We start from the raw sequence: 19559 nt of genomic DNA, 5'->3' as shown, positions 1-19559 counted from the left end.
TATAGCAATGCACTTGGTTCTCTCTAATTCGAATGGAAGTGGTTCCCCCACTGTCCTTATATTCTTTCCCTTTTCTCCAGTAGCCTAAATTGCCTGCTTCCATTTCCTCCTCTTTTATTGACTCACTTGTCCCCTTGCAAGCTACCCTCTACCCTGATCACGCTCTGAAATTGATCTTCTAAAGTTCAATCATGATTTTATAATTGTCATATTACTTAATAACTTTCTTTTAGTCTTTACTCTCCTTGATTCTCTACTAGCATTTCACAGCACTAATATACATCTTGAAGCTCTCTTTTGCCTTGTTTTCCAGGACACAGGTTTCCCACATTCTCTTACTTCCTTTGCCAGGCTGAAGCTCACTGAGAGTAGAAATGATTTTATGCTGGGATCCCTACAGGTCTTGCATAGTGTCACAGGTAACTGTTAAATAGGGCCAACCAATGTTTGGAACCATGAAAGTGACAACTCTATTCCCTTTTACATAAAAGGAACAACGCACCAAAGGACTTGAGACCTTTCTCTGGTTAGCTAACTTTGATCAAATTACTTATCCTCTATGAGCGTCAACCTCTTCAATTACAAAATAGGGATGATTATAATGCCTATTGGTTGTGAGGACAAAATGGGGTAATACATGTAAATTGCTTGGAACCGTGGCTGGCACAGTGAAACATTCAATAACCATCATAATTATTATCTATAAAATAAGGCAGCTAGTGTTAGTGAGACTTACCAGTCCTCCCAGCTCTAACACTCCATTAGATTAGAAACAGTATTTTAATATAATGGTACTATTTTAACGTCTTTAAAGATGGATAGTCTTCATAGTTATAGCTTGTGAAGGTATCGAGTATCTTTTGCAAATCAAATTACCCTATTTTTAGATAGTCCTCAGAGTTGTTTAAAAATCTTATCAGATTTCTAACCCTTGAAATATTTTTCTCTCAATGAAAATGGTCTCCAAGGATGGGTTTAGGATTTTATGACTGAATGGTTCCTTTCGGAGAAAAACTATTATGCCATCAGATCATGAGCTGATGGTGCCTTAGGAATGATCCTCAGCCACTGTGGGCCAATGAGTCACTGTAAACATTATGTGTCTTGGATGAGCTATATCACCATGCCGAGTTTCAGCAGGCTGTTGCTAGGAATTGACTCTCTCTAACCGGAAACAACTAAGAAAAATAGATCTTTAGCCTCAGACAGCATTTATATTAGTCTGAAATAGTCTAAAATGTACTGCTGCTTCATATTTGGTGATAGGATCAAACATGCCAGTGACTGGGTCAGTTGAAGGTTATATGACAGGACTTTACATGGGACTGGGAAATTTTTGGTAGCAGGGACTGTGCCTTATTCATCAATGCCTGGTGTATAGTAGGCACTCCATAGTTGTTTGATAAATGAATGAATGGATGAATGAATGGTGAACAATCTGGTAGCTTCAAGGAGGTAGCCTTGTACAGACTTTGTTTCTGGACTATTACTGCCTTGAACCAGCTGAGTGATCTTGAGGGAGTCACTTTGCCTCTTTGGATGCTAGCTTCCTTGTCTATGAGTTGAAGAGTGGGGAAAAAATTGGGGTTTCCTTTGTTATTTTGTGTTACTCTTCCTAAATAGTCCAGCTTCCCTTCCATAGTGCTCCTCCTTGAGGAAAGATTATTCATCCCCACCTTTCTGAACTTGAGTTCCTAAGTGACTTGCTTTGGCTAATGCAATGTGTGCAGAAGTGAATGTGTATCATATTTTGGCAGTGTGTGTTTAAGCCAGTCTATGGCTTTCCATGTCTCTTTTCTCTTTGCCTTGATACTGGCAATGTTTTGGATAGTAAAGATCCTATCAACATGGTCACCAGAATGAAGCCCAGTCAACTGTTGGTGAGCATGTGAAATCAGTCCAGAACAAGAACGAGAAGCAGGAAGAGGAGAAAAAGGAAGACACATCTTTGTTGTTCTATACCACAGAGGTTTTTAAGAGGGCTTATTTGTTACTGCAGTATAACCTAGCTTCTTCTGACTGATACTTTCCCAAACTTGACTGTGTATGAGAATCACCTGAGGTATTAAAAATTTTCTTGAATCAGTAGATCTGTGAATCTCTGCAGATGAGGCCTAGGAATTTACAGTTCTAGAAAGTTCCCCAGGGCAACTGTACAGATATCTGCAATTTACTTTGAAACATGTAAGAGAGAAAAAAGATAAATGAATGGATAAAGGGATGGATAGAAGGACAAGTTTGTGATAAACAAGTTATAGTAAAATGTAGAATCTAGGTGGTATGTATACAAGTGGTCACCGTAAAATTATTTCAGCTTTGCCAAATGTTTGAAATATTTTCATAATAAATAAGACGATCTTTAAAAATATTTCCCTGGTGACTCTGATGATTAACCTGACTTGGAACTTTTACATTCAATAACCTAAGGCTGGCAATTTGCTGTGAACTCCCAGTGGTCACTGCGGGGAGTCTTTGATGATATTTAATATTTACAATGTAATAATGCTGAGATAATGGTTCTATCATGAATGAATACTTGTTCTGATGGTTAATAAAAGCCCTCATTGCCTTTTCAAGAAGGGCCATCAGGGCCATCCTCTCTCTTGCAGATGAGGGGAACTTTTTGTTTTATCAGCATCAATCCAGTGAGAATGGGAGGGGGCCTGTGGCCTATTTTGTTCCAATGGTGTGGTTCAGAGACAAACATGTTAGAGACATCATTACAAACTGTTCAGATAACAGTACTGGTTCACAACGCTTTTAGCTTGATAGTCCAGCTAATAAGTATTTGTTCCATGTGTTTTACTTGTAACATTTCATTGAATTCTTAGGACAACTATTTGAAGTAGGTGCTATTTGTAATCTACTATGCAGATGAAAAAACTGTGGCCAAGGGTCCACTGTGCCTTGGTAACCGCTAAGCTCTAGAACTTGTCATATGTAAGGCCATTCTGGAAACCACACAGACCTGCTGTTCAGAAACACAGTACGGTAAAACAGGAGCGGGCCTTCGTCATGGCCCCACAGGGTTGCCAGATGAAGACAGGATCAAGTTCAATATTACATGAAAATGCTTACACTAAAACTGTCATTGTTTATTTAAAATTCAAATTCAACAAGGTGTCCTAAATTTTTATTTGTCGAATCTGGCAACACTATCAGACCCCACCACTTATTAGCTTAGAGTCTTTAGGGACATGATTTTGTCTCTGTTTTGACAACTCTAGCAGCCTATGATCTGTGATTCATTCAGCTAAAACCTACCACAGACACAGCAAGACATGTTAAATGTCTAATTCGGACAAGACTCTGAAATCGGATTTCATGACTCTAATTCTTACATTGACAGAAGACAAAGAAGGTTCAGATCTTGGGTAGAGGAAATGGTAGGCATCATGGTGGTGATTCCTAAGTATTTCTACCCCATGATGCACCCTAACCCCATCTCCAAACAGGGACAGAGTTAGGATTCTCAACCTACTCATAAGGAAACACCACCGAAAAACCTGTCTTTTGTTTCTTTACCCGGGAGTCACTATGGCCTGTTCCAGATATAACTTACCCAACTTACAGACTAGAGCCTTCCAAAGGTTGCTTTATCTGACTCTGCTTATTCACTGTCTAGAGTGCTTTGTCTCTTTCAAATTTTTCTTAAACTTATGAAGCTGCTTATTTCCTATTTTACAGCCCCTTCACCTATGATCTCAGGCATGCAGTAAATCAGTATAATAGGCAATTTATACACATCCTCCCCCTTGTATTTTTCCTTCTCTTATAGGAAATAGTTTTTCTCCACTGAGGATTTAGATAATTCAGAAAAGCCAAAAGAAGAAAAATCTATCATGGTCCCAACCCCAAAGATAACTGCCAGAAACACATTTTGTTTTGTTTCTTTACAGCTTTTTTTTTTTTTCTACATGTGGTTTTCTGATTTAGTTTTCATTGGGAATCTGTGTGCTTTAACATTTCTCCTCTTTGGGCTTCTGTATTCTTATCTGAAAATAAGCATGTTGGACTAGATAAATTCCAAGTCATTTCCAGCCCTACCAGTCTATGTTTTTGTCTTTGTCAGAGAACTTGGAGAACGTTTATACTTGCAGTCTATTTTTGTACTATAAAAGGAAGGGAAGATATTTAAGACACATAGGAATGATCTTGGTGGATGCTAGTTGGATTATATCTGGGGTTTTGCATTCAATTTTGGGCCACACTGTAAAAACCGGAAGTCTTCTATGCTGTGATAAGAATGTAAAATTGGTACAACCTTTCTGAAGGGCAATTTTATGTCAAAAGTCTTAAAAGTTTTCATGTTAATGGATTTATCCTATGGGTAGAAAAATCACTGTTTTAGTTACATAGATATTCATTACAGCATTTTAAATGAAAGTAAAAAAATGAGGAAAAATGTATCATAATGGGCATAAATAGAATAAATTATAATATAGCAATACAGAAGACTAGTATGCAGTCATTAAAATGACATATTGAAAGAAGACAGATACAAATGAATACATACAGACAGCATGATTCCATTTATATAAAGTTCAAAGATCCCTATGGCAGTCCTTGAATGGAGCAGTGAATAGAAAGGGGTGGAAGGGAGTCTTCTGGGGTGCTGGTTACATTGAATTCTTGATCTGCATGTTAGGAAGATGGGTATGTCCCCTTAGTGAAAATTTGGCAAACTAAACACTTATGATTTGAGTTTTAGGTTAATCACAAAAAAAATCTTTAAAAAAAATTATAAAGATGTATTATTTTTAGAAAAAGAAAAGGCATCCTTAAGTAAAAAAAAATCAGGCCAATTCGTTTAATGAGAGATTTTGGCTACATGTGTTCAAAGAGAAGTGAGGGAGTGGGAAATGATAAAAGCAGAATTTATTCATTCATTCCACAAGTAAATATGGAGAATCCGTGAGCGAGGTACTGTATTTCAGTACTGAGGACATAAAGATGTGAAGATAGTACCTTTCTTTCAAGGAGCTTACAGCCTATAAAATAAGAGGAAGATGGATGCTTTTAATCAGATAAAGACATGACTCATAGGAAAGTTATATACATCTTTAAATATCTGAATGGATACAATAGTGGAGAGAAAGCTGATTTGCTCTGTGCAAGTCGGGACTAAACTGAATAGCGGAAGTTTTGACAGAGCTTTTGCTGAGTCTTAGGGAGACCTTGCTAATGACAGTCGCTGTACAACAGAAAGAGACCCTCTCATCTGCAGGAGAGACCAAGCAGATGCAGGCAGTGCCCTCCACTAGGGCTCAAGGCTAGGACAGTCCCATCCACGTTTAGGGACACCACAGTGGCGTACGAGAGAGGAAGGGCGGCATTACTGGGATTTTGGTGGGTAGCCCAAAAGGCACTGCTGGGCAGCTCCAGAAGAAGCACTTCAGTAGGGCTGCAGCCTCTGCCCACTTGCCAGGCTACTGTGCTGGTTTCGAGAGTGGACTGTAGACCTCCTGGAGGCCCAGCTTAACTCCACTTTCTCCTACTGCCGTGGACATTGGCGGCATTTCCACAGAGGAGCATCTTTCGTATATTGTTTTGGTAAGCTCAGTCTTATAAGGGATGATTAAAAACTGAAACTTGTTTTTTTAAAAGTCAACCCCATTTTCCCTGCTGCCAGGAGGAGGCCCACATTAGGATATGCTGTAGAAACACAATTTCTATTTTCTCCTTCGTTCTAAAAAATTAAACTTCATGATTTTTAAATGGGCACATGACTATTTAGAATATGGACTACATTTACCAACCCCCTCTTGCCGGTAAAAGTGTCTTTTTGACCAATGGGATATAAGCAGAAAGGTGAATATAACATTCAGGAAGTATCCTTAAAAAGAATAAGGGTGTTCCTCTCCCTCATTTCCCTTTTCCTGTTTAATGGACTTAGGACATAATAGCTGCTGTTTTAAGACAGGAGACTCTGGAGAAGCCTTACAGAGAATAATGAAATATTTCCTTAATCTGAGTGTAAGAGACTACAGCATGTAGTCGTACAGTACTATGACAAACTAGTACCTAGAGAAATTTCTACCTGTTTAGCCACAGTTATGATTTTAAAAAACTTGCAGCTGAAAAAAATTCACACTGATTCATATTCCAAATAGGGCTAATTATTATTAGTTACTCCATTATTCATAAGATAGTGACTGCCCTGTCGAAGTTTGAAATTAAGGCTAGATGATTATTCGTCAGTGATGCTCAAGATTCATTTCCTAAATTTGTTGGGGGAATTAAGCTAGACTAACTTCTCTCTGAGCTCTGTGCTTCCCCTGCCAGAGAGAAGTGAGTGAAGTGGGCACAGTCCCTCATTTTACACCCCCCAGTGATATTGTGCAGTGTTGGGGGTAATACTTTCATTCAGGCTTCTTTCTTCTTTGGAGAGGACTTGAAAACAAGAGCACTAATCGGTTAATTTTGTTTGGTCCAAGATACTTCAAATGTAAACCTCTCTAAATTTTGTACCCAATTCTAGTTTTCCAAGAGAACATTAAACAAAACAAAACAAAACACAAAACCTGTAAAACTAGAAGGTGAATATGAGATGTGTATGAGCAAATTTATCAAAGGCAGTTTTCCCCTCCTGGTGCTTCTTTGCTTGTTTACCAGCTCTGGACTATTCCTTGGTCAACATAATTTTTATCACATCATTCCTCAGCATCCAGGGTTTCCATGGTTTGGCCAACTCCTTTTTGTTCTCGGACCATGAGAAGCATATTCCTACTGCTGAGATTTTGCCTGAGTTAAAATATGTTTTCTTGGAATTCTTCTTTCCCCAGACCTCTCTCTCTCAAACTTAGGGGATCCCATCCATTCTCTGAGGCCCTCCTTGGTTCTTGGCTTCACCTGCTCATTCAGCCATTGCGCCTTATCTTCTCATCCCTGCTAAAACTCACTGAATAGCTTTATCGGTCAATCCTACACTGTCCTGTATCAGTTCTAAAGTTTTCATAAACATCGATTCTTTGTTCATCAAATAGATTATAAACTCTTTGAGGGATGAGGACATTAAAAAATTAAAACAAATTCTGCCCCATACTTACTGCAGTAATGATGCATAATTCAGCCTTTGCTTGCTCTTTTCTTTAATGAGAGTTTAACAACACATTAACCTCAGTTCACACTCTTTCCTTTGAAGGATTGTAATACTTAGTATCACCAATGTGATAATTTGCTAGTAGTTTTGCGTCTTGCTTCCTGGTATCTATGCCGGCTACATAGTGGCAGACTGGAACTTAATTCTGATATAGAACCCATGTACTACCTAACTCAGCAAAACTTACCAAATGCCATGATTGTTTTTGTTTTTTGATGGGTTGGGGCCAGGAAGACTTTATGAAGCTTCCATATTGACCTTTCAGGATCGATCTCATGGCTCATTATTAAAAACGGTCAAGCCCTATGGTTTTACTTCACATTTCTGCTCTTATCATTATGACTTTGAAGTAGTTATTGATAGAAGAGAGGTTAATAGATTTATTTCTGACAATGGGTCTTTATTTACCATAACTGAGCTTGGGAACCTTGAAGACAGTATATTTATCTGAGATCTCAACATCTTGCTTTCCAATTCATTCATTCATTCATTCTAAGGATAAATTGAATGTCTACTCAGTGCCAGGTTTCCCACAGCTTAACATTCACCTCCTTTCTTAACAACAGATATTGGAATGAGAGGCAGTCTCAGAGGCAGTCTCAGCCTCAAAAGCTCCACCAAGACCAAGCTGTGGACTTCCGAGTAAAATAAGCCTGTGTTTGGGCTGCTCTGCCCATGCTAGCCTTCCATGCATTTACTACAAGAGTTAGTCTAAGCAGGAAAATATGTGATCGGACTAAATAAGGCCCTTCTACTTTAACTGAGGTTACTGGGCTAGTGTGGATGGGTGAGTGTGTGGTGTTGACTTGGTGATCAGCTTTCTAGTACAAGGTATTCCTCAAAGTGTGGTAGAACCATGAGTCAGGGCCACCAATAACATGAGAAAAAATATCAACTAAGTCACAGAAAACTGTCATGTTGAAGCCAAATAACTGCACTAGGTTGCAAGAGAAAAGAGTCTTTTATTGCCTTGACTACCTGTTGGTTCGTTTAAATATATTTCCCTTATATCTAAATAATGCTCTGAGACTCTTGATTATGGGGCTTACAGCAAAGTGAAGAGGAAACACTTTGGAAATGTGATATTTCAGGAGGCTAAAAAAGTCATTGTCCCAGAATCACTGGCTTGTTATTTCGCTTCACTTCTTAAGGCCAGATATGGTCTCCTAGAGCCTGTGTTATGCTGTTGTAAACAGAAGCAGGAATGTGTTACAAGAGGAAATGGCAGCCTATAGGCAGGTTTAAGGCCGAGGCCTAAGAGATACTTAATCACCCTGATCTCAGCCAACCATAACTGCTGTAGGTAAAACTCCACTTAACAGGTCAGTCCCTTAGGGAGTGTTTAATTTTAACAAATGACACCAGAAACAGACACAGGAACTTATGCAACCTCTTCACCTCTGTTACGACTCCCCCATCTTGTAGGTGTCCTTTCCTCATTCCAATTTGCTTCTTCCGATCCCATCCTCATCCTATTTTTCTTAGGATCCCCTCTTTCTTATTGGTTGTCTCCTCTCACTCAGCATGTGCTAGTTATAAAGATAGCTAATACTTGTTGAATATTTACCAAGAGCACTGTGACACATGTTAACTCATTTTATCTTCACTTCAAATTTATGCCCTCTATACTATCACTACATGTGAAAAAACTAAAGAACAACGGGTATAAGGATGTCGTCCAAGGTCGCATAGCCAGGACATGGAGGAGCTGGGATTTGAACTGGAGTAATTCATGCTCTTAACTAGATAGACTCTCATTATACAAATGTGCTTGCTTTTCTCATATTTGAGAGATATTCCACTTTGACCTTTCTTTCTCTGTGGAAACTACCCTCAGTCTTTTCTTTCTCAGTCAAGTTTCTTTAGGAAGTATAGACTATACGCACCCTCATTTCTTTACCCAATCACCCCGACCCCACTGGCTTTACTCCCTTCTGTTCCACTGGAATTGTTCTCACCAAAGTCACCAACAACTCTGGTTGCCAAACCCAACAGACAGTGGATTACATTTTATTTAACTTTCCCAGATGGAAACTCTCTCCTCTTTTGCCTTCTACGGCACAATTTACTATCCACATTCTACTTTCCTCTCTATTCTTTCTTCCTCTGGCTCTGGCCCAAGTGTTTCTTAGACGGCAGGTCTCAGCTTTCCTCTAGCCTCACTCCATCTAAGCTCACTGGATGATCTCTCTCACATACGTGGCTTCCCTACCATTGACACCCTAGTGAATTCCGCATCTGCAGCCACAGCCAGAACTAGTATTTTGGATAAAAGATTTCAAGAAGCTCTTGTTCAGTGGACACTATCTCATGTATGTCCTATAATCATCTCAATCTTAAAATGTTTAAAACTGAATTCTTCAACGGTCTCTCAAAAACCCATTTCTTCTCCACATTCCATGTCTCCTTGGATGGAACTTCTGTCTACCAGCCACTTCTGAGTCGTACTAACTGCTCTCATTCACCTGTACACACAATGTGTTCTTCTGACTTACCGATTCTACCTCCTAAAATCTCTTGGATCTTTCTTCCATTTCGACTGCTTCTCATTCATCTCCTGTATAACCATCTAGATGACCTCCTGACTGGCCTCCCTGTTGCAGCCTAGGCTCCCTCTCACTGCTGTCAGAGTGCTCTTTCTGAAATCCAAATCCGATGTCAAGTGGCTGAGTAAAAACCTTGGAGGTTCCCCCCCTGCCACAGGATGAAGCTCATATTTCTTAGCTTGGCGTTCTCAGCCTTTTAGGCCCTGCACTTTGCCTCTGTCTCCAGCTCTACCTCTCTGCTTCCCACTCTCTCACCTCTGAAGCTCTCTTGAACACTTGTTCTTTCTCCTTGCTGTGGGGCCCACCCTAACCTTCTTCCCACTTAGCACTTGGCCAACTTCTTTTCTTTCTCCGGAATCAGATTCCTCCCCTCCATCCCCATGCCCCTACTTCAGTCTTTCTCTCCATCACTTATGCTTCTGCATGTTCCAAGCTGTGCGGTTTGCTCTCTCCCTATAAAATGAGCTCCTTGAGATTACAGGGTGCTGTCTTTCATCTGTGTATGCTTAGGCCTATCTCCTTGCTGATACAGAGTAGAAATTCAGTAAATGTATCAAATGAATTAATAAAGGTCACCCAAAGGAATACATATCTAATAGAAGAATTTAATATAATACCAAGAGAATCTATTTTTCATTAGGGGAGTTTAAGCAGCCCTCTTAAAATCTATATATCCCCCGGCCTAGGCTACTTTTTCCTCTACCTTCATATTAAGCCATTGTTTCAGGTCAGTGTGTAGTTAGTCTATTTCATCCAACCCATAAAGAACATCTCAGAAGCACCAACCTCTCTCAGCTCCGTCAGCATCACATTTCTCAACACTTGCTCCTTGCTGCCCAAGGCCCTCTGAAATAGTTTTGGTAATGCTTACAGAAAAGGTACCTATAATATGTCTTCTTCATAAAAGATGCAGTGTAAATATCAGGAAATCAATGTGTGTTTGCAAAGGGTTCAGTAACGGTTCAAATATTTTTATGGATTCAAAACATTTCCTGTTTTGAAGTTAGTATGAAATTTCACATAATTGAGAGGACACTTTGGAGCACTCAAAGGTCTGTTTCATTGATACTTATTTGATGTCTTATTATTTTGTCATTGTTTTCAGACATCAATAGCTAGATATACAGGAACAAAATAAAATAGAAAATTGAGGCACTTGTTCAACAATTATGGCAAACTCTTCCCTCACCCTCTATACTCCCACAGCCTCACCTGCATTTTGGCTTCTTTAGTACATATCTACATACAGTTACAGTATAGACTTTAGAGTCTGAGAAACTTGGTTTGAGTCTTAACTCTGTCACCTACTAACGGTGTAACCTTGGGAAAGTTACTTAACTTTTTCAGTCTCCATTTCTTCAAGAGTAAAATAGAGAAGAATATGAGTATTGATGATTGGTGTGAAGATTAAATGAGATAACATGTATGAAGATAGCACAGTATCTGGAACACAGTAAGCCATCAGTATATGTTAGTTTTAATATTGTTATGGGTAATTAAAATAAATATTTTGGGGATAGAGGATGGAGACTGACTTGTATAATTGCCTTTGCTGTTCACTTCTTTAGGGCTATGTCTCTGTTGTACACGCTTCCACTTAAGAAAACAGACAAAATACATTATTTTGCCATTTTAAAAGAAACTCAGAGAGCCTAAGGGATTGGATCCATAGAGCTTGGATACAAACACAAGAATTTGGGTGTTCTCTTATCTTCAGTGTTGTGTACTTCTAGAGTCTATAGCACCTGCCAGTATCCACTGATCATTCTTATTGAGTCTCAGCTCAAGCAAAAGAGGCTTTCAGTGAGTCAAGCTTGGAGAGGTTGCCTTTACTGAGCGAAAAGGCCGAGTACCTAAAACTTCACTACATGGTTGCTTTGGTGAGTTCTCGGTACTTCCAAAAGGATTTCAACAAATGAGTAGGGACACAATGTGTGTGAGGATATGAGGCCTCCATTCACTTTACCTGGTAAAACTCAATGACTGTGTTTTTTTTCTTTTTAGCAGTAATTTGTCCTTCTGGATGACTCTTAATTAACTCAGTATCATTTCTCTCTTTGAAGATATAATTTTAAAAACATGGGAAAAAACCCCTCTTCTGCCATATCATTGTTATAAGGACTGTTTAGTGTCTTTTGAATTTCAGTTCTTTACACACAGTAAGCCATTGATAAAGGCTTAGGAATTTGATCTGATTAAATGAAGAAAATATTTTGTTCTAGTTCAGCATGACTTAGAGCCTTTTTGCAAAGAGGTTTATGTGATTAAGTAGGTTCACTGTCAGCACCAAAAGACCTGCATTTTTCCAACATTAGAAAAAATTCCATGGTTTGCAAATGCATCTGAGGCTCTCTTGGAAACTGGCGCAATATCTCTCTTCCTTTACTCTCCCATTCTGAATGGCCTAGGCTTTGAAAATGTAGGTGTAAGACCAGCAGAGTGCCAAAGTGGCCCTTAGTGACTGCACCCCCCCAGAAAAAGCGCTGTGGCAATGACACATCCGTGTTAGAGCGGGGCTGGTGTTTCTCAGTGAGGGCAGACCACGAGCTTTGGAGTCAGATGGAAACTTATTCATCTGCGTGAACCCAGCCTAGCTCATGAGCTGCCTGCTTTCCCTTCATAGTGGAAACTCAATCAAGTCTAGCCTGAGTTTTCTTAGTCCAATCCAATGATTTCTGGTAACTGTCACAGCCCAGTTCTGCTACAGACTGAAGGTCTGTATCCCCTCCAAATTGATATGTTAAGTCCTAAAGCCCAACGTGATGGTATTGGGAGGTGGGGCCTTTTGGAGGTGATTAAGTCATGAGAGTGGAGCCCTCATGAATGGAATTGGTGCCCCAGAGAATAAAAGAGGCCCCAGAGAATGCCCTCGCCTCTTCTACCACGTGAGGATACAGCAAAAGATCTAGAAGTGGGCCCTCACTAGTCACTGAATCTGTCAGTGCTTGATCTTGGACTTCCCTGCCTCCAGAACTGTGAGAAATAAATTTCTGTTGTTTATAAGGCACTCAGTCTATGGTATTTTGTTACAACAGCCTAAGCAGATGTACACAAGTTCGAAGGTCAGTGTCCATGCCAGGGCTGTTCACCCAGCGCGAGGGTTTTCTTCACCCTTCCTCTGGTCCTGGTTTTTCCCACTGCTATTGATCCCCTGAGGTGTACCCTTTTTGCTCTCGCTCCAGCGCCTGGTTTAGAGTCTCCCCTGGTACTCCTGAGTCATTCCTCTTTGCTTGCCCTGACAAGCACTCAAACTTTCCTTTCAGGCATCTCTTCTACCACCAGGTACAGAGAAACATTCGGAACTTTTCCAGACCTACAAGACCCCAGGGAAACAGGGACTTTCCATTTCCCTTCCTCACATTTAAGAGGTTATTCGCTTTTAAAAGTGAAAACAAGGCACAAGGAACAAGGCACAGGATCCTCCAAGATCTCCCAAATTCTAAGTATGGGGCTTTATATACCCCTGCTCACCCCTACCCCCAATTAACCCTAGGGTTATAGTTCTCAAAGTGAGGTCCACAGACCCTATTTTCATTGCAACGCTAAGAGGCTATTTGCTTTTCACTGATGGTGCAGAAGCAATGGCTGTAGACCTGCAGTGCAAATCAGGGCAGCAGCATCAGAGTCTGCCAGTCAGGTATTCTTCACCACCGTGAAATAACAGCAAAAAAAAAAAAAAGATAAAGAAAAATGTCACTGTTACTTAAGAATGCCCTTGATGAAGCAGTAAAAAAAGGCCAATTTAATTTCTTTCAACTCTTACGTATATCTCATCGTAATATTTTGTGTGATGAAATGGGAAACACACAAAAGGCACATCAGCACCCCTAGGTATAATGGTTTTCTTGAGGAAAAGCTCCGCATGATTGTTTAAATCGCTTAACTAGTTTTTTTTTTTTTTTAAATCGAACCCCATTTTAACCTTCTGAAAGATCAACTAACAGATACATATGGTTTTTCAGACTTGAGTATCTGGCAGACATTTTCTTAAAAAGAAATAAAGCCATTCCTTCAAGGAAAACAACTGGCAGCATTTGTTGCCAATGATAAAATCCAAGCTTTCAAGCACCAATCTTTCACTTACTAGCTAATTATTTAACTCTCTAAAGTCTTACTTCAAAAGTCAGGATGGCGATAATATTTCATAGAGTGGATACAAGCATGAAATAAGATAACATTATAAAGCCTTTTATATAGTGCCTGTTGGGTGTTAAGTATTCAGTACACATAGGCTTTTATTACAGCTACATTGAATTAAAACAGATTTTTTATTCATTTTTAACATAACCAAATATGTGAGCCAATTCCACTAAAAATGTTCAATCTGAGCCCCAAGGAAATATTCTCTAAAAATTAGACTTATTCATAGTTCTTTAATAATAGGGCAGCAATGAAACGACAACAGGGCTATAATGAAATAATGACCGGCACTGGAATATTATTTTGAGCAAAAATTCTCGTTTCTCCAGTTTTCCTCCAGGAAACAAATAGGACTAGTTGTGCAACGGTTAAAAATGCACAGAACGACACAAAAATATTATATAAGTACCTCCCAAAGCTTACTACTTAAAAGCAGTTTATCAGCACTAATGCCAAGGTACACAAGGCCATATGTGTCCCTGATACACTGAGAGTTACAGCCATTGAATGATCTTGATCATTATGCTATTAATACTACGACGCACCTGTGAAGTCAGATGATATTCCAGATTGAAGCACTTCTACCAAGGCTTCGGATAGGAATTAATGGGAATTCAGGTTATGTTACATTTGGGGCATAGGCAGGCTATGAAAAGCAGAGAAGGGAAAAAGAAGCCAAATACAATAGATTATAGCAAGATAATGATCAAGATATTTTTAAAAAAGGGTAAAAAGGAGAGAAATGTACCAGAAAAGTTTGTGAAAAACTGCAGGAGCCTGTTAGTGGGATATAATGAGGCTCTTTCTTTAAAGGATATTTTTACATTTTCCGTTTTCAGTAATGATCGAGTCCCAGTCTTAGATATTAGCACAAGTCATATCTCGTGTGTGAACAACCAAAGTTTTTAGGCTGCTTTTCAGTTCTTTTGATCATCAGGCCCTATCCTGTGAGATCCTTTATCTGTCCTTTGGAAGGTATTCCTCTATAAACAGAGACTGAGCTGCTTTCTTTATGAACCAAGAGGTGATATTCGCATAACATTCAAAGGACCAATTAGGTCCATCCACGCCACTTTTGTTTTACCTTTTGTCCACTTTCCTCGAACGTGTTTTTTCCCACTCAGATGACAGTCAGTGGCTATTACCTATATAAGTGGCCATTACCACTTATAGCTGTTTTACTAATGAGCAAGAAATAGCACCGGCTTAGGTGGGGTGCGAGGGTAGGGGGAAAGTTGGTATTGCTTGTTTTCACTGAGAGGGTAGCAGCTACATAGAGGGTAGCAGGACTGAGGAGCATCTGATAAGGCTCATAATTAATCTGAAAACCATCCTGCCAGAAACAGCTACAGCAGCAACCTGCCTGTCAGTTCCATTCCAGGAATTCCAGCTGCTATTTCGGTTGTTATGGAAACTGACCACACTGCTTCCTAAAGAATTCATTATTCTAACAAATATTTGTTGTTCCAGTCCTTATGGGGGATCTGAATTAGTGATGCAGACAGAAGGGATGAAGGAGCACGGAAGAGGAAGGCTGGTGATTAGAGAAGATTTCACAGGGAGTTAGAACTTAAACCTGACCTCGGGGCACGATTAGCTAGGGGAGAAGACATTTCAAGTGAAAAGTTTAGCAAAAGCCAGAAAAATTCAAGAGACGATAATGCAGGTAGGGGCTGTAGCTGAAGAATTTGGGTGTGGTGGGTCATGGGAAAGACACATTAAGGTCGGTAGGGAGAAAGCTTTGAAGCCCAGTCTAAGTAGTTTGGCCTTTTCTGTGGACAAAAGGGAACTAATGGATACTTTGAAACAGAGAAATTGTGCTTTAGGACTATTAATTTTAGCTTATGACTAAAAGCAAGGATGTCAACCCAGCCTTCGCTAATACTACAGCTCCATTGTTGTTTTGGAAGATGCCAGGACAATAATTTAAAAAATAAAAAAACCAGCCATCTTCTCATATAGACAAAACCACACTTGTTTCACTGAAATCAACTGATTCTTGTTCATTAAAACTCATCAAAACTGCTGTGGATGTATCTATAATATCCCAAGTATTTTTTTCAAGCTAAAATTGATCTGCAATAATATAGCCCCAAAATACCATTCTGCCATCTGTCAAGGAAGTGTTTAGAACTAAGGCCTTAATTTTCAAAGCAGAGTCCATTAAATACCCCAGAAGAAGGACAATTATTTTTCCTGATACCACAGTGGCTTTGTACCTTCTATTGCCCAATCAGTGAGCTGCAATCTTTAACTAGAATAGCAACAGCTCAAGAATAGTCACTGCTTTAGACATAAGGAAAAACCTTTTTCTCAGAGCAGCAATTCTCAGAGTGTGGTTTGTGGGCCAGATGAGTTGAAATCATTAGTTATGCCTAGACAGATAGAAGCGATATTTGAACATAGGGCAAATCTGAAATAATATTAATGCTAGAGACAGTAACAAGCACAAAACATGCTATGCTATTTTTAGATGTTGTTTTTCAACCACATTATTAAAAACACAGATTTCTATGTGATAATAAAGGCTCACTCTTTGGATTCCTGAACATGGAGTTTAAAGAGTCTCCCTCTTCCTAATTTGATACCTAAGATAAAAGCTAAACAGAAAGTATAATTTACTGTGTCTTTGCCTTAATGCCAAGGAAACTGATTCAAGTTTATGTGGAAAGGGAAACTTTCTTTGAAATTATGGCGATTAGTTTCTCTTTAGTAAGGAGGAGAAATAATGCGTTTTTCTTTCTGAAAAGAACATAAAATTAAGTGAGGCAATAGTTCATTCAGTTGCGAAGGTTAAGGTCAAGTAGAGGCAAGCAGGTCAGAAATAGAACTCAGGTTCAGCTCGAGTGTCGTCACTGCTTTAAGACCTGTTCTTCCTTCTCTCATCTCCCATTAATCCCTTCAGTCACCCCATCTTTCTTTAGTTCCGTGCTTAAATGTCATTTACACAGGGAAGCCTTCTTTGATCACCCTATAAAAAGTAACCAGCCACTCGTTTCTACCTCAAACACTCCACTCAGGTTCTCCGTTTCAGCACTTTGTATGCTTCCTAATTTTGAGATAATAATTTGATTAGTTCTTCTTTTCCTTTAAGATGAAAGTCCTGTGATCCCTGTTCATTGCCCAGCATGGGTCCAGCACTCAGTGTGGATGATGGAATGTGGGAGACAGTCCAGGGTAACAACCCACACAACCGAGTGGTGAAGGGGGAGGGCCAGCTTAGAGTCCTACTTTGTCTATGCTGAAGAGCTACAACACCAAAAGTAATATAAAACTTTGTAAATGAAAGCAGCAATCTGAAAGCCTCCGGGGGTGTTCACCTAACTAAGAAAGGGGCAAGACTTCAAAATAGGGCGGGAAATGAATAGCCCTTCCCTCACCCCACCAAGTTGTTATTATTAGCAACTGCATTAGAAAATTTTAGGGCTCTTACTCACCGATCATGAAAATAATTTTACACTTCCTCAAATCTTCCACGAAACCTTTGAAGTAAGAATAATTTAAATTATTGGCAAGAAATACATTTTTGAAACACTGATTTTACTCATTTGTATAAAAATCAAAATCTTATAGTTTTTTTTTTTTTTTTTTGATAAGAAGCCTGAAGCTGAGTAAATGTGTTGGTTAATAAGGCATAATTAAAAGGCACCAATGACCATTTCAGCCTTATACCCAGATCCGGGTAACATATTTTTATTTTAACACACAATATCACTTTTAGGTGGTAAAACTGATGAGGCATTCAGTAGCATGAATCACAAAGAAAGATAATTTAAAAAAATTATTTAAAATTTTTCCTAAGTGTCTCAGTTTCAAGTTATTTCACATTTTTAAACATTTGCCAACCTCTCTTTTAATAAAGAGGTGTTAAGACCCAAGTAGGTAGTCTGGAAGATAATATTATAAAAACAGTTCCTATTCATAGAAAATAATGCTATTTTCCACTTGAGGTATACAAAGTTTGCTTTTAAAATATATGTGTATAACATGGACGATGGACTAGTGGTTACCGGGGGGGGGGGTGGGAATAAAATAAATAAATCAAATAAATCAAATAAATGTATGTAATAATAAAAGTGAGTCAATTTAGAGAAAAATATCAAGTAAATAACATACAGTATAATAAATAGTATAAAGATGAAGTAAAAATCATGAAGGAGGCAGGTGAAGACTGATTTTGGGGAACCCACTGCATTAAGGCAAAGAAATGATTAGAACCTTTGGCCTAATGTGAAACCTCTAGAGTTTATGGAGCCCTAAAAGATTTTCAGTTGTCATGTGGTGTAGTAGGTAGCCGTGAGGGATGGGTAGATAAAAGCTACATTGTGCGGTCCTACTGCCAACTGACTTGACCTAGGCAAGTGACTGCCTCTCCTTGGACTTCGGTTTCTCCATCCGTCAAATAAAAGTGTTGGACCCAGTGATCTCTAATGTCTCTTTTAGTTTGAATACCTGTGATTCTGTGGTTTCCTGTAAATGAATAGACCCTATGAGGAAATGGCCTCCTTTGCCCTTAGCCACAATTATGATGCTATTATTGTTGTATGTTTAAGATACCTTCCTAAAATAAACCAAAATTTCAAGAGATCTTGGGTGACAGTGAGGTCACCTGAAAAGATAACCACAGTGAAAAACTTGAATTGTGAGCTCAGGATCTTTGGAGTCAGAAAATGAGAGTGGTTATTGCTTGATTCTGGAAGCAGTGGGGCCTCAAATTTTAAAAAAAAGGTTTAGAGTTAGGACCCGAGGACAGACAAAATAGCAGTCCTACCTGAGACTATTTCAGAGAGGAGCATAGACAAGTAATTCACTGTAGTTTAAGTCCATAGGGCTTTATTTATGAAGATTAGACTTTACATGTGCTCATGAGTTGAACGGATTGTCTTAAAAAGAGTCTGCAGACTGCTTACTCAGCTGTGCCAGGGAAGGGTCAGACTTCTGCCCTGGAGGCAGAGTTTTTGGGCAACCCAAGAGCACAATTGGAGACTTGTTTGGGATGCTCTGAAGTTCAGAGTGTGACTCTGTAGTAGCCACTGAGGGAAGTCCCGCTCCAACCTAGAGGCCATCCTGAGGCCAAATGATGATGGTGAATGCTTAAGAAGCAGACCTTCGGAGAGCCAGAGAAACTCACCATGTTCAAATCCATCCTCAGATTGGCTAATTTCTGAGCAGGTTAGTCTAACACCTATCGGGGCAGCAGTGGGAGTGGCAGGCTAATTCCACAAAGACGTTTCAGAAAGGTTTCTTTGATGTGCCTAGGCAAAAGCCAGGCAAAGATCTTAAACCAACAAGATGAGGGGTGTGGAGTGTTGTGGACTATGGCAACAAGGGTTAACATCGAAACCAAGTTTTTAGAGCACCATGCTGGACAAATAAAATAACATTTGAAGCTGAATGCTTCCTTCAGCTGGACAGATGCGACTGCAGATATAATAACTGAAGATATTTTTGAATACTTTATTATTCTTGTTAACCCCTATGCTAAGGGAGATACTTTTCAGACTGCAGGATACATCGAATAGACTGTAATATATTGCAATGTAGGATACTGTGATTTTTTACTTCATGAAAACTTTTCATTCAGTTTTAAAATAAAGATACTAAAGTTCAAAGGTATTTGGTGTTTTTTGTTGGAACCTTGGGCCCCTGGGGTGTGCATTCCTGATCCTGGGGTGGGAAGGTTCTTGGAGCAGTCCTATGAGTGGCGAGAGCCTTGAAGAGTGGGGCAAGACTGGATGGAGTCAGCCCCGAGTGCTTAGTCTAGGTGGAGC

At 39.4% G+C, this 19559-nt stretch overlaps 1 protein-coding gene across 3 annotated transcripts in view; it reads right to left on the bottom strand.

Annotated features, from left to right (window-relative positions):
* AK5 (adenylate kinase 5) overlaps window positions 1-19559 on the bottom strand; it is a 190137-nt gene that overhangs the window by 34068 nt on the left and 136510 nt on the right. For all 3 annotated transcript variants that reach the window (XM_016151055.2, XM_016151054.2, XM_036235367.1), the window contains exon 10: window positions 17226-17270. In XM_016151055.2, coding sequence (XP_016006541.2) covers window positions 17226-17270 — 45 coding nt within the window. The remainder of the gene's footprint in view (window positions 1-17225; window positions 17271-19559) is intronic.

This window comes from Rousettus aegyptiacus, unplaced genomic scaffold (assembly GCF_014176215.1).
Source record: "Rousettus aegyptiacus isolate mRouAeg1 unplaced genomic scaffold, mRouAeg1.p scaffold_m13_p_1, whole genome shotgun sequence".
NCBI classification, from domain to species: Eukaryota; Metazoa; Chordata; class Mammalia; order Chiroptera; family Pteropodidae; genus Rousettus; species Rousettus aegyptiacus.
The sequence above is the reverse complement of the archived record's forward strand: the minus strand, read 5'-3'. Positions and strand labels throughout refer to the sequence as shown.